Source organism: Apodemus sylvaticus, chromosome 11 (genome assembly GCF_947179515.1).
Source record: "Apodemus sylvaticus chromosome 11, mApoSyl1.1, whole genome shotgun sequence".
NCBI classification, from domain to species: Eukaryota; Metazoa; Chordata; class Mammalia; order Rodentia; family Muridae; genus Apodemus; species Apodemus sylvaticus.
In genome coordinates, this window is record NC_067482.1 from 76,173,731 (window position 1) to 76,187,090 (window position 13,360).

General features: G+C 43.1%; 1 protein-coding gene across 2 annotated transcripts in view; it reads right to left on the reverse strand.

Annotated features, from left to right (window-relative positions):
- Window positions 1-13,360, reverse strand: part of Htt (huntingtin) — a 144,407-nt gene that overhangs the window by 23,154 nt on the left and 107,893 nt on the right. For both annotated transcript variants that reach the window (XM_052199621.1, XM_052199620.1), the window contains 9 exons: window positions 10,504-10,645; window positions 8,458-8,637; window positions 8,166-8,342; window positions 7,867-7,943; window positions 6,295-6,433; window positions 5,307-5,429; window positions 2,513-2,726; window positions 1,441-1,586; window positions 11-188 (listed from right to left, as the gene is read on the reverse strand). In XM_052199621.1, coding sequence (XP_052055581.1) covers window positions 11-188; window positions 1,441-1,586; window positions 2,513-2,726; window positions 5,307-5,429; window positions 6,295-6,433; window positions 7,867-7,943; window positions 8,166-8,342; window positions 8,458-8,637; window positions 10,504-10,645 — 1,376 coding nt within the window. The remainder of the gene's footprint in view (window positions 1-10; window positions 189-1,440; window positions 1,587-2,512; window positions 2,727-5,306; window positions 5,430-6,294; window positions 6,434-7,866; window positions 7,944-8,165; window positions 8,343-8,457; window positions 8,638-10,503; window positions 10,646-13,360) is intronic.

Sequence of the window (13,360 nt, forward strand, 5' to 3'; positions counted from 1 at the left end):
AAAGACTTACTGGCTTCCAGGATGAATCGTACACAGTGGATGAGGGAGCAGGCACGAGTCACGTACTCTGGGGAGGACAGCACCCCCCAAAGGCCAGGCACCTGCAGTGCCAGGCAGCAGCAGTCTAGGCCGGCCTGGAGGTCCAGACTCAGTGGGATCTGCTCATGTATCAAATGCCACGACAGGGCCTAAAGGGAAGCACCGTGTTAGAATGCTCCCCCAGGACTCTGCGTCTCAGGGACCTCTAGGGAAGCAGGACCAATCAAAGCTATGGAAGACCAAGGACAGATGGAGAGGGCAGGAGATCAGACAATCCTTGCAGAAGAATGGCCCCGACCCATATTTCTAGGTTGTCATTCCCAGCTTTCTTAATATTCAGTCCTGACCCACCTATACCCCAAAGTTCCAGCCTTCCCTCTGCCAGAATGACCAACCACCCAAGATGTCTTTTTCCTTTAGAACCATGGGTGCCCATGGAAACTTGATCTGAGCCACATACACAGCCTCCAGTCAGGGGCTTTTCTCAAGGGCTCCTGTAACATTGGGCTTTAAAAAAAAAAAAAAAAAAAAAAAAAAGAAAAGAAATAGGATCTGCTTGTTTTGTCAGCCACAAAACTGAGTTTGGGAGTATGATATATGACAAGTGACTTCTAGCAAGTCCCTGAACCTACCTCTCTGAGCTTCTTTCCCCATGTGTGAAATGGGAACAGTTCACCCTACACAGTCGTTATAGGAGAGAAGTGCCATGACACAGCCTGTGCAGCTCAGAGTATGACTAGGAGCTGCCACCCAGTACTTTACATATACATTTGCTTTCCTGTCTTCCCCACTGGGCTCAGACAAGCTCAAAGGCTACCTAACTTAGCCTGGTTTACCTGGTGCCTTTGCACCATACACCCCAGGATACTGACTTTCTTCTCTTGGTGTAAGTGCCAGCCCTTGTTCGGGACTGGCAGCACAGCTCTGGTGAGCACAGGTGAGGCTTTTCCCAGCATGCACACTGTAACAAAACTACAGAGCATGCAGAAACATATTCTGAGGGGCCAAGTGTTCCTGGGCGAAATGTCCATGCCCCATTTAAAGCCTAACACAGTCTAGATTTTATTTAGGCTTCACAGTAGGTTTATAGTATAGGGATAAAAGGATGTCTTAGAGACCTCCTTGTTTCCCAGTGGTGAGGGTGAGGCACCCAGTGCCCTCAGGTGAATCAGACTTTGCCAATAGGCATTCCCTTCCTACCTGCTTATTCAATAGGATCTAGCTATACACTCAGGCTATCTTTACAGACCAGGAACCCACAATTCTGCCTCCGCCTCCAAAGTAGCTGGGCTAATGCGTGCGCTATCATACTCCATACTGTTGGTTTTCAAGGACTTCCCTCTTAGTGCTACTCACATATCCTGCCCTCAAGGAGAAACTTCATTTCAGAGCTGCTCTTACCTCAAGTGTCATGACCACAAACTTCACCGTGTCTGCCTCCTTCCCAGGAGGGAGGTGCAAATGAGCAGGCACTTTGGAGAGCACCACCAGGTATTGTGCCAGGGCGCGGGCAAGTATGGTCAGAGACTGGTAAGACATGGGGTCACCTGCAACATGAGACTGGCATGAGTGACTTTGACTGTGAGCACAGGCCCTGCCCCTTCAGAAGCCTTCACACAACCATGTGAATTTGAGGTTTTCGAGACCAAGAGAGCACATCTGCACAAGCTCACTCATGTGTGCTACATAAAGTCTGGGCCTTGTTTGCCCTGCGTCTAACCCACTGTTCCTGAAGGGCTTAGAACCTGACTTTCTATGTCCAGGTCAAGCTACAAAAAGAAAGATGTTTAGAGCTAGGGACTTAGTGCAGTTTGTCAGATGTCTTTGTCAGCCTTTCCAGTGTTTTAGATCAACAGCCCTGACTGTGTATGCGTGAAGGAAAGCACTGTGCTGAATCGGTAATACTTTTAAAAACTATGACAACTTGGGGCTGGAGAGATGGCTCAGTAGTTGAGAGCATGGACTGTTCTTCCAGAGGACCTAAGTTAAATCTCCAGCTGCCACATAGTATGCTCACAGCCACCTGTAATTCCAGTCCCATGGGATTTGATGCCATTTTCTGGCTCCATGGGTACCGCATGCATGTGGTGAAGACATACATGCAGACAAAACTCCTATACACATAAAATTAAATAACTAAAACACTAAGATAACCTTGAGCTGAGAGGACAGGTTGGTGGATAAGTGCTTCCTGTGCAAGCATGAGAACATGAGTTTGGAATCCAAGCACTCCTGTAAAACCTAGCTGTGGGTGTACCCTTGTAACCTCAGCACTGGGGGCTGAGACAGGAGGATCCCAGAGGCTTGTTGGTCAGCTGATCTAGCAGAGCTGGCATCTCTAGGTTCAGTGTGTGACCCGGTGTCCCTCTGGCTTGTACATTCTGCTACTGTCATTTCTATCACCTCATAAAGAAAGACAGAGTGACAGAGACAGACAGACAGACAAACATCTAAGGGAACTGAATTTAATTACCAAACAGATCATTCAACTTGCTCCAGTAGGCCGTGGGCTCTGTAGGCAAGAAAGGCTGGAAGACTTGATGGACAGCAGGAAGCTGCTGAACAACACTGCTCACCCGGTCCAGAGTCACCCCACGGGCTGCTTCAAAAAGGGGACTCTTTTGGCCATTAGTGATCTCACTCGTGCCAAGACTTAAACAGGGAGCCAAAAGGCTTAGATTGAACTCCTGGGTCAGAAGATCACATGCAAGACAAACAGCAACAACGACAGTAAGCTTTTCTTCAGGCTAGAACACACACAGATAATGCAACAAGCATTTGTCTCTGAGATAGTACAGACCAAAGAACTGGAAAGAATGCTTCTGAGAATATTCTAGAGACAGACACTCAAGCCCCTTATTTTTTGCCATGGGAGATTTTCTGTGCAACACTGGGACTCTGACAGTAAAGTCATCACCAGATGAGCCCTTGGGCATTGTATGTGCAGAGCTATCAGTCAAAATAAATCTTTTCCTCTTATGATGTAACTTGTTCCAAGTAACTTACAATAATAAAAGTGGGAAAATACACTCTAGAAAAAATCTTAATTAGACTAAAATAAAGTTAAAAAGCAGATAAAAATAAGTTGAAATCTCTATTTTAAAAAGTATATCCTATGTTATACATATTACTAAATGTATCAACAACTCCATTTAACATGCTTAATAAATATTTCTGGTCTCTGTCATATTTGAATGTTAAAGTAATATTTTTAATTTTTATGATCTTATATTTCTTTGAAATAATTTTAGGATGACAAATCTTATTGATGTAAGCAGTGTACCAAGTTTAATATCTAAGAAACCAGTGAGATGCCAAGCAATGCTACAGCCTGAGAAGGCTCATAAAGCTTCTTATATTAGACATAAATCTGCTTGCAAAAATCAACATTTCACATGATAAAAACTTTTAATTTTATTTTTTCATTTTTTGATTTGGAGATAGAGCCTTACTATGTAGCCCTGGCTGGCCTACAACTTACTAAGTCAACTAGACAGGCCACAGAGATCCTCAAGTCTCTGACTCACAGAGGAATTAAGGGCATGAACCACCATGCCTGGCCTCAAATGACAATTTTTATTATGTTTTGTCAAATTTTTTAAGCCATTTAAGGATTTAGAAAGAGAGAATGACAATTTTTTTCAAGTAGAACATAAGCTTTAATATTAAACACTGTGTTTCATTATTACCCCCAAATCAAATATTTCTATAGTCATGGCTGGAACATGCAAGCTGTTAATAGCCCACTTAATGATTTGGAAAATTTACTTTAGATATCTTCCTGTGTGAGAATCCCCCTCTTCCCACAACACACACAGCTCCTACTAACCGGCAGTTCCTGCTTCTCCATAACCGTTTGGCATGTACCAAGGTGCAATGAGGAACCTGTCTTCACTGGGCAACAAAAAATTCCACCAAGGTAGTGAACTTAGGATGCTTGGCAAAGGAGACAAGGGCAGGGATGCTTTTAAGGCCTGGACCAGCTCTGAAGTATTCTTTCTGATATTTGAGGGGTAAGTGGAGGAGAATTCCTCTATATCTAGATGATACAGGGTATCTGACTACATGAGATAATTCCTCTATATCTAGAGAGGAAGGGGTACCTCACTACATGAGAAAATATCTCTTTAACTACAGGGACAAGGTGCCTTACAAAATGAAGGGTGTAATGGTTAATACTGATGTCAATTTAGCAAGATCTAGAATTACTTAGGAGACAGGCCTCTTAGCCTCTTGATAAGGTTGAGGTAGGAAGACCCACTTTAATTGTGGGCAGGGATCCTGCACTGAACACAAAGGACAAAGCAAGCTCAGCACCAGCAGTCATCTCTCTCTGCTGTCTGATTATGGGCACAATGTGACCCAACACCTCAAGCTTACGTGATGTTTTCCCTGCCATGAAGGACTGTACCCTTGACCTGTAAGCCAAAACAAACCCTTCCTCCTCTAAACTGCTTTTTGTCAGTGTTTTATCACAGCAATGAGAAAAGTAATTAATACAGGGGGCTATTAGAGATCAATTTTCAGAAGACAATAAACACACAATACTTCCTTGTAGTCAGGAAATGAATGATCTATAGCCTATAGACTATAGCCTATAGCTTTCTACAAATGCATGAAAGATCAAGTTAAAACAACTTTCTTCCTTTAGGGTTCTAGTTTGTTTGAAACAGCATCCTATTCACATCTCATGTGCTGGCTAGTCTGGGTTATAGCTTTCACATGCCATTCTTTTGTTAGAGCCTCCCATGTGCTTTGCCTAATGATGGCCCTTGCCTGGACTCAGGTTTCCCATATATTAATTACAAAAGGTGAGACAAATTGTGCTGGTTAGTTTTATCAACTTGGCACAAGCTAAAGTCATCTAAGAGGAGAAAACCTCAGATAAGAAAATGCCACCAAATGCCTGTGGGCATTTTTTAAATTAGTGATAGATGGCAGAGGATCTAGCCCATGGTGAGTGGTGCCATTCCTGGGCTGGTGGTTCTGGGTTCTATAAAAAAGTAGGCTGACCAACCATGGAGAACAACCCATAAGCAGTACCCCTCTATGGCCTCTGCATCAGCTCCTGCCTCCAGGGTCTGACCCTGTTAAGTTCCTCTCACTTCCCTCAATGATGGTGTTAAGCCACATAAGCCCTTTCTTCTCCAACTTGCTTTTTGGTCATGGTGTTTCATCGCAGCAACAGAAAACTTAACTAAGACACAAATCTAACTTTCTGACAAGCAGAGCTGAGGGTTCTCTGGTCTCAATGGATTGCTGCCTACCGAGCTCATCATGAAGTCATTCATATCTTCAGCAGGGATACGATTCACCAGCTCTGCCCCTTCCAGCAGTGCAGAATCTGATCTGGTCCAGCACTGGGATCTGACAAGCTGGAGGTACCAGTCCTAAGAAGAAAAGAAAGCTGAATGGGACTGGGTAGACACTGTGGATTCTCCTCTGGGCTGCGACAGTCGCACCGATGGCTGTCTGACGGACATCAGACACACCCTGGGCTTACATTTTCTAGATAGCTAATCCTCCCTCTGCTGTTCTGTGCCTGAACACCCTCTTCTTCTTTTCCACCTGTGGAGCTTCCAGCGGTCCTTGCAAACTCAGCCAAGTTCTCAGTGTACACAACTTTTGATCTACCTACACCCTAGATGATGTATCATCTATACTATACTGGCGTGTCTGCTTCCCTCATCTTCCCCAGCAGCCAAAACCAAAGAGGTGCCTCACACAGAGCTGAGCGTGAGCCTGGGCAGACGTGTGTTTTCTGTCTTGGGCTGCAGGCTTCTAAAATCTCATCTCCTCGCTAATAAGGCAAAGGCCCTAACAGTCTCTAACTCTCAAGTGTGAATGAGGAAGAGTACAGATGACAATGCATTACACCTGGTGGCAGTAGGTGCATCAATTTACAGGAGGTAGAAGGTTCAGGTGGGGAGGCAGGCCATGTTTGTCAGCATGTGCTGGGTGGACAATGTCTGTAGTCATAGGCCCTGGGCCACAGCCAACTTTTCCTGACTGGCCAACTAGTGCCTGACTCGCCCCCACACTCCTTTACAACAGTCTCACATCCCCACTCCTGTTCTCAGCCAGACCTCATGGCCTCCATCCTGCACTCTAGTCCCAGGCAGGGAATCTGATGACTTGAGCTGAGTGTCAGGGTCCATGTGTGCTAACAGCCACCACTATCCGCACTGTAGACAGAGACGGTCATCATCACCACAGGGTCTCCGGCCATCACACTTAGACATACAGGACACTTACTTTGTCTGGACTCACTGTTTCCAGAGATGTGTGCCCATCCCCATCCAGTGGGTGGGAAGTGACTGGGGGCAAGGGGCTAAGTGAGCCCTGCACGGTGGAGAGTCGGAATCTGTCCAGCAGTGAATAGAGCCTTTGGTGTCTGAAATACAATGCCAGAGAGTACTTTATTCTTTAGTTTGAAATCTCAATTTTTGCACAGATGAGTTCTAGAAACATATAATACCAATGAGCAGGAGCTTCTTAAAACAAGGCAACAGCTCATTGCTCTCTCTCATCGCACTCTCACCTCTCTGCACCTTGGGCTCTCCTCCCCTCCCCCCTCTCTCCACTTTGTCACAGCCGGCCTCCACTTCTCTCCTCTCCTCTCCTCTCTTCTCTCTCTCTCTCTCTCTCTCTGCCTCTCTAACTCCCATTCTCTGCCCTGAATAAACTCGATTCTATACCAATAAAATAAAATAAAATAAAATAAAGAATAAAAAAAACAAGGCAACATGTTTTGGACTTTTCCCTTCAACATTCTAAAGTCATGATGCACATTTAGGCCCTAGATACTTCAATTACCACAATTTATATCTCATTGATATTTTCTAGAAGTTGCATTTATGCTCAACATTTCATTAAGCAATGCACTATATAACAGCTAACAAAGCTATTCTATTCTACTCTTTTTCTTGGCAGCATTAGAGATTGAGTCCAGGGACTTGTGCATGCCAGACAAGCACTCTGCCACTGAAGTGCATATTCCTAGCCATCGTATGTATAATATATGCAAGCAGACAAATTCTTCTTAGATCCAAGTGCACAAATCCCATTTAATCCCCCATAATGACACCATTCATTCCATTAGGAATGGTCACTTTACAGAAAATCATTTCATCTGGCCAAAAGTATTTATGTCATAATCTTCCTCATCTTGGTCTATGACTACATCTACAATCAAACACAATGACAATTCACTCTGTTACTATACAAAGCTAATGTGATACTTCATATGTCAAATGACAACATCATGTGGCTCTGCAGTTTGAAAAAAAAAATCATCCAGATGATTCCCTGTTCCACCATCAAAAATTCCTCCAAAGATTAAAGTTATGAGAGAATCACCTTCTCTGATGTTCCCTACCACCATCAGCAATGGAAAAGAGGTGAAAGCTTTTCTTAATTTAACTTGTAGTCAAGGAACTACGCTTACACTATAGATGGAAATGTTTCTAATAAAGGCTTCTAAAAGACTTTCAAATAATTAGTCAAAAGAATAGCTATGAAGAGATGTCACTTAACAAGGCACAAATATAATGTGCACATGCTAAGAGCCAGGTAGTGCTCTCATGTTTACTGACTCTGAACCAGCAATTAGGTTCTAGCTTTATTCCCACTCATTATGGGTCCAGGAGCAGAGGCAGCAAATGCATTTCGTATCCCTTCAACAGTCGGAAAGTTCAGGAGTCCCTCATGTGTGCACTGCTGCAGTAAACTCACTGTACACTAATTCCTTTGTCTACCTATTTGTTCCTGTATCCACGTGTTAATACTCGGGTTGCCCAAATGCCAGTACCCATGTTACAGTCTTACCTTTGTGCAAGCCCACTGTTCTGAAGGTGTTCTTGGATTCTGTTTAGTTCCTCCTCTGGCAATTGGGCCATGCTGCTCTACACAGACAAGAACACATCAGGACTTTTGTGATATACAACCTCGCACCCACTTAAAAAGGATAAGCTACTATGCACAGTATACCTAACAAGAGCCGTTCATCAAACACACAAATAACAAACACTGCACACATGCTCTTTATCAGTGGCCAATCAAGACCAGGTCAACAGACCAAATGTTTTGACTGACTAAGTTTTGATATAAATCACCATTTTCAGTACCTGTAAATTTGCAGCCAAAAGCATTTCTACCCGGCGACAGGCCAGGGTGTCGACCATGCGAGCCAGCGCACGGAATGGGGTACCCAGGAGTCTGTCCACATATAGCGAGAGCACAGCACCAGACTGGCTGAGATGGATGCCTTCCAAGCACTGAAGTGTTTTCTTCAGAGTGGTTGGCTAATGTTAAAAAGGAACAAAATTTATTATTCCTCAGACTGGTAACTGGTACTGACAAAATCCCAGTACTCCATTTTTAAGTTGGAGAAAGCAAACTAGCAGGTTAAAGACTTACGGTTGAAAGATTTTCACAGCGAGACTGAATTGCCTGGATAAAAAGACCACTAGCTGCAGAATTACGATGAATGGCGCTGATAAAGTCTTGTACTGGAGGCTCATGGGACAAATTGATCAGATCTTGAATGTGGTTCACAATGAGCCATGTTAAGTGTTCTGAGTCATGGAGATTCTGACACTAGAAAAGATATAATAAAAGATATATTTCAAGTAGACAAGAAGGCTACAAAGTGTAAGAAAAAACACACTCTAAATACAAATTTTGCCTTGGTGAAGACAAGTGACTGAGTATGATTAAATGAGAGAAAGGAAGGGAACTTAGTTTTAGAGCCTCACACCTCTGATCATAGGTGGTAGAGGCCACAGAAAGCCAAGAACCAAGGGCAGCGTCCAGCTCCTAGAGACACTAGCAAATGCCTTAACGTCAGAGAACTGGCTCCTTGGACAAGTCAAGAGGAGCAAGGTGAGCAGTGTGGTGTAGCCCTTCCTAGCGGCCGGCGGGCCTGAAGTTTGCATGCACGGGAACAAAGGAAGGCTCCGAGTTGGAATGGAACTTGCCACCAGGTTGCAGGCCAGCTTAGCATGGGCTGCTCTACTTACTCTGTCTGTAATACTTAGGGGAGAAAATAGACACTAAGTGTCACAGATTTGATAGAGTTCCTGAATCAAAAAAACACAGCTGCCCAATATATAGGAAAATGTCACTTAATTTTTTTTTTAAAAGAAAATAAATAACAACTAAGTTAAAAATACATGTGACCTGCTAGGAGGTGGTGAGGCACACCTTTAATCATAGCACTTGAGAAGCAGAGATAGGCAGATCTCTTTAAGTTCCAGAATACGAGGGTAGCCTGGTCTACAGAGTTCCAAGACAGTCAAGGCTACAAAGAGAAACCCTATCTTGAAAAAACAAAAACTGACCGACCAACCAACCAACCAACCAACCAAAATATGTAGCCTTTCTATATGTAGGATTAGTTTATAATCCTAGAAGCCAGAACCTGATCATATCTTTGACATCTGGTTAATGATAATATTTTTCACTTGCAATCATTTGATAGGATTAAATTATAAAATTATTTTTTATTATTCTTTTGTGAAAAACACGACTATACCACATTTCTAAAAAATGGAACAAAACATAAAAATGATTTCCATATTGGGACTACCAAGCAGAGAACGACTGAGCACACAGCAGTCAGCCCCAGCTCTCAGGAGCCTGAGGTGGGAGGATTATGAACACGGAGCCTGCTCTGCACAGTGTACCCTGGCTCAGAAACAGATGGACAGTGAGCATTAGAAAAGCTATACCATAAAACTGCCTCTGCTCACAGCTGGCTCAAGTCTACTGTTTTCTTTGCATCAGATTTTTAAAAACCATAATGTTCCATGATAGCAATGTATGTGGGATACCAAGTTTGTTAGAAAGAAAAAAAAAAAGTAAAAAAGAAAAAAAAAAGTATCAAATCCAGATTAAAATGTAACAGTAACTTACTTTAGACCAATATGATTGTTTTCATAAATCAAACAGGCGATGCTAATTTTCTATTTAAAAATCCAATGATGAACACTTAAATGTCTTACCTCCAAAATAAACAGGAAAAAATTACTCCAAACTTATCTTTGTTAAAATCATGTACAGTTTATTGGGAATGGTAGCACACATCTTTAATCCCAGCAGTCAGGAGTCAGGAGGGGGAATCACTGTGAGTTTGAGACCAGTCAGGTCTCCACTGTGAGTTTCAAGTCAGCCTTGTCTACACAGTGTGACAAGAACTGCCCAGCTATGTGCCAGGCACCAAGTTCCTGGAAAGGTGATAAACCAGTGGTGTCTGAGTTAAAGCTTTTCAAGGTCAACTTAGAAATTTTGACAAGAATGAGCCCAGACTGCTCTAATTAAACTCCAGAGTAAACACTGCTACCTCTCCTCAGCTCCGATATATCTGTGGCATAGTGAACAATCTGGTTGCCTAGCAGGTGCATATAAGCAGCATCTATGCCACCATCTACCATGAGAGCCCTCATGGGCATTTATCACACTTACGACATAATCACAGAAGAGAATAAGGGCCCCTCTTCGCACTATTTCTCTATTGCACATTCCAAGCTGAACTGCAGAGCCAGAATCCTCCTCTTCACCAGACATCTGGGGGTTAAGTGACTTCGTGCAGGACAAACTGTGTCTCCTACAAGGCATGAAGATACAATGAGGGAATGTCTGGGATAGCAGCAAACTTAGACACACAATACTGAGCAAGGTTATGCTTGATTTTCCTTTTCAAACCCACGAGTCATTCCAGATATTGCTATATCAGACTGGTGGTGTGTGTTTATGCACCTCAGACTTCTGTTCCTAGAAAACATTAAAGGACACAAGAGAGTTTAGAAGCCAGATAATTACAGAGCTTGATTAAAGTGGAAAACCTACTATTTAAAGCTGCAATCCCAAATAGCATGTCCATTCCAGAATTCATACTGACCATGTTTGATAATGGAGCAGTTGTTTTAATATGTCTCATGTTCTACCACCACTGTCAAGGGAGAAGCCTCATTTCACACTTTCCTACTAGTTTTCAAAAATACTACCGAGCAAGTTGTGGTTGTGGAATTACTATACAAAGTGCTTCTTCTCTATTACAGTGGTTACTGCACTTCATAGTCCTTTCTCATTTTATCTTCTTTCTAAATATAACCCTGGAGACTCTTGATTATAGCCAAATATTTAAAAGACAATGTCTGACCTAGTTCCAATCTTTTGCTCAGTCTCAGTAAGGACAGAGGTCACAGAAGAGTAAGCACACTTGAAATCTGTTGACCAATCCTGTAAGTCCTCAGTACTAAAAGATAACCGGTAAAACATGTGCTACAGGCTAAAGTCCTGTTACAGCTGTGGATCATTTCTGCTTCCTAGCTAGTAGACAGATGAGTAGCCTAGTGCATCTATAGTGGGACCCGCTCAGTAAGTGCAGGAGCTGACCATAGATCACCACCACAGGAATAAACTTTAAACACATGGCGGTCATCAACAAACGGATAAAGAGTACATTTCCACTGACTTCTGCTCTGGGCACAGAGAATGCACGGAGGTTCTTATGTACAAGGGAAGGGATGGTGATTAAGGGACAAGAGGGAGCTTCCTGGAATAATGATACTGTTTGTATCTGACAACAGATAGTACAAAAGGCATTTTACCAGGCATCCTCTGTTAGGAAACTTACACAGAACACCTGCCCTTTTATAGCCGGAGCTTTGTAGCTTACACTCACAGCCACATGTACAGCAGAGAACTACTCAAGTACAATAGGTGAAATTTGCAATTAAATAACTAGCAGGAGACACTGTTAGGGGTTGAATGTGAAATGGTACTGACTGGAATATAACAGCAACCATAGAAAGAAGAGACAGATACTAATCAAACCATCGCACAAATGATGTTCAATTATGATCTTGCCACTGAGGAATAGACGCTACCTAAGAGCAGATCTTGACATCTAAGCAAATGAGGAAACGCATGGGAGGCTCCTCTGAAGGATACTGCACTAAAAATCAAAAGTGATAGATAGGCTTCTCATTTTACTACACTGTGGATGGTGAGAAGTGGTAATTTTGGAGCTGGAGAGGTGGCTCCAGAGTTAAGAGCACTGGACCCAGAGGACATGGGTCCAATTCTAAGCACCCACATGGTGGCTCACTACTATTTGTCACTCCAGTTCCAGGGGATCTCAGCCACATACAGACACATGCACAGGCAAAACACCAACCAATGCACATAATAAAGAAGGAAGGAAAGTAGAAAGGAAGGAAAAAAAAAAGAAACTGTAATTTCAACTTTGAAAGACTACCAATAAAACAATGTTTGTGTCCAAATCCCACATTCACCAACTCAAGGAAGCCTCTTCTGTATACTCAGATCTGTGGCCCTTTTGCATTAATGTTACTACTATTTCTATCACTAGAGATCCCATCTTGAATTGGCAGGACGGCTCGGCAGTAAAAGCACTTGTTGCACAAGCCTGGCAACCTGAATTCAATCCCTGGGTTCCACAGTGGAAGGAGAGGACCAACTCCTGAAAGTTACCCTCTGACCTCTACATGTGGCTAAGGCATTCACACAGACACAGACAGACAAGATAGACAGAGAGACAGACACGAATAAACATGAAAAGACACTATGATCCCATTTCTCACAGCTCTAACTCCCCTATAGTGAGGTTACTCCTAAGAGCTCCTCCAACTGTTGACTTCCACCATCTTTCCACCTTTTATTGAAGATGTCAAACAGAGAGCTGAAGAAACAATTCAATGAACAGTCCCTAACTTTTGCCTACATTCAACGATTAATATTGGTTATCTTTGAATTCATGAACACCCTTTGCACATGCAAACTAGATCCATACCACATATTCTACCTGGACACACATTACACACTCACATGAAACAGTCTGAGTACTTGCACATACACACATTTCTTTGGCAGCAACAAGGATGAGTCTAGAGCACAGTTCACTATAAGCTCTGCAGCAGATGTGTCTCCTAAACATGTTCACAGCTACAAAGCCATCACACCAAGCTCATCCTCATATTTATGACTACCTGATAATAATCATTCTATCAGTCTTATATTCCAGATCCAGAGCACAATCAAGGATTCTTTCGTCTTTAACCACAGATGCTTCGGTGTGTCCAGCGAGCATCTTGGTAGAAGACCCATCAGCTAAAATCAAAACCCATTTCCTCTTGAACAAACCATAGCATGTCCTTTAATCTTATCACTATGATGTGCCAACGGGGTGGGCAGACGTTGCTGAGAACCATGGCTTGGAGCAGGCGGGAGCCATTCTTACCTTCTCGTGCCTTCTTGGTTCATCCACAGTTAACTCAGGCTCCACACCCCGTATCTT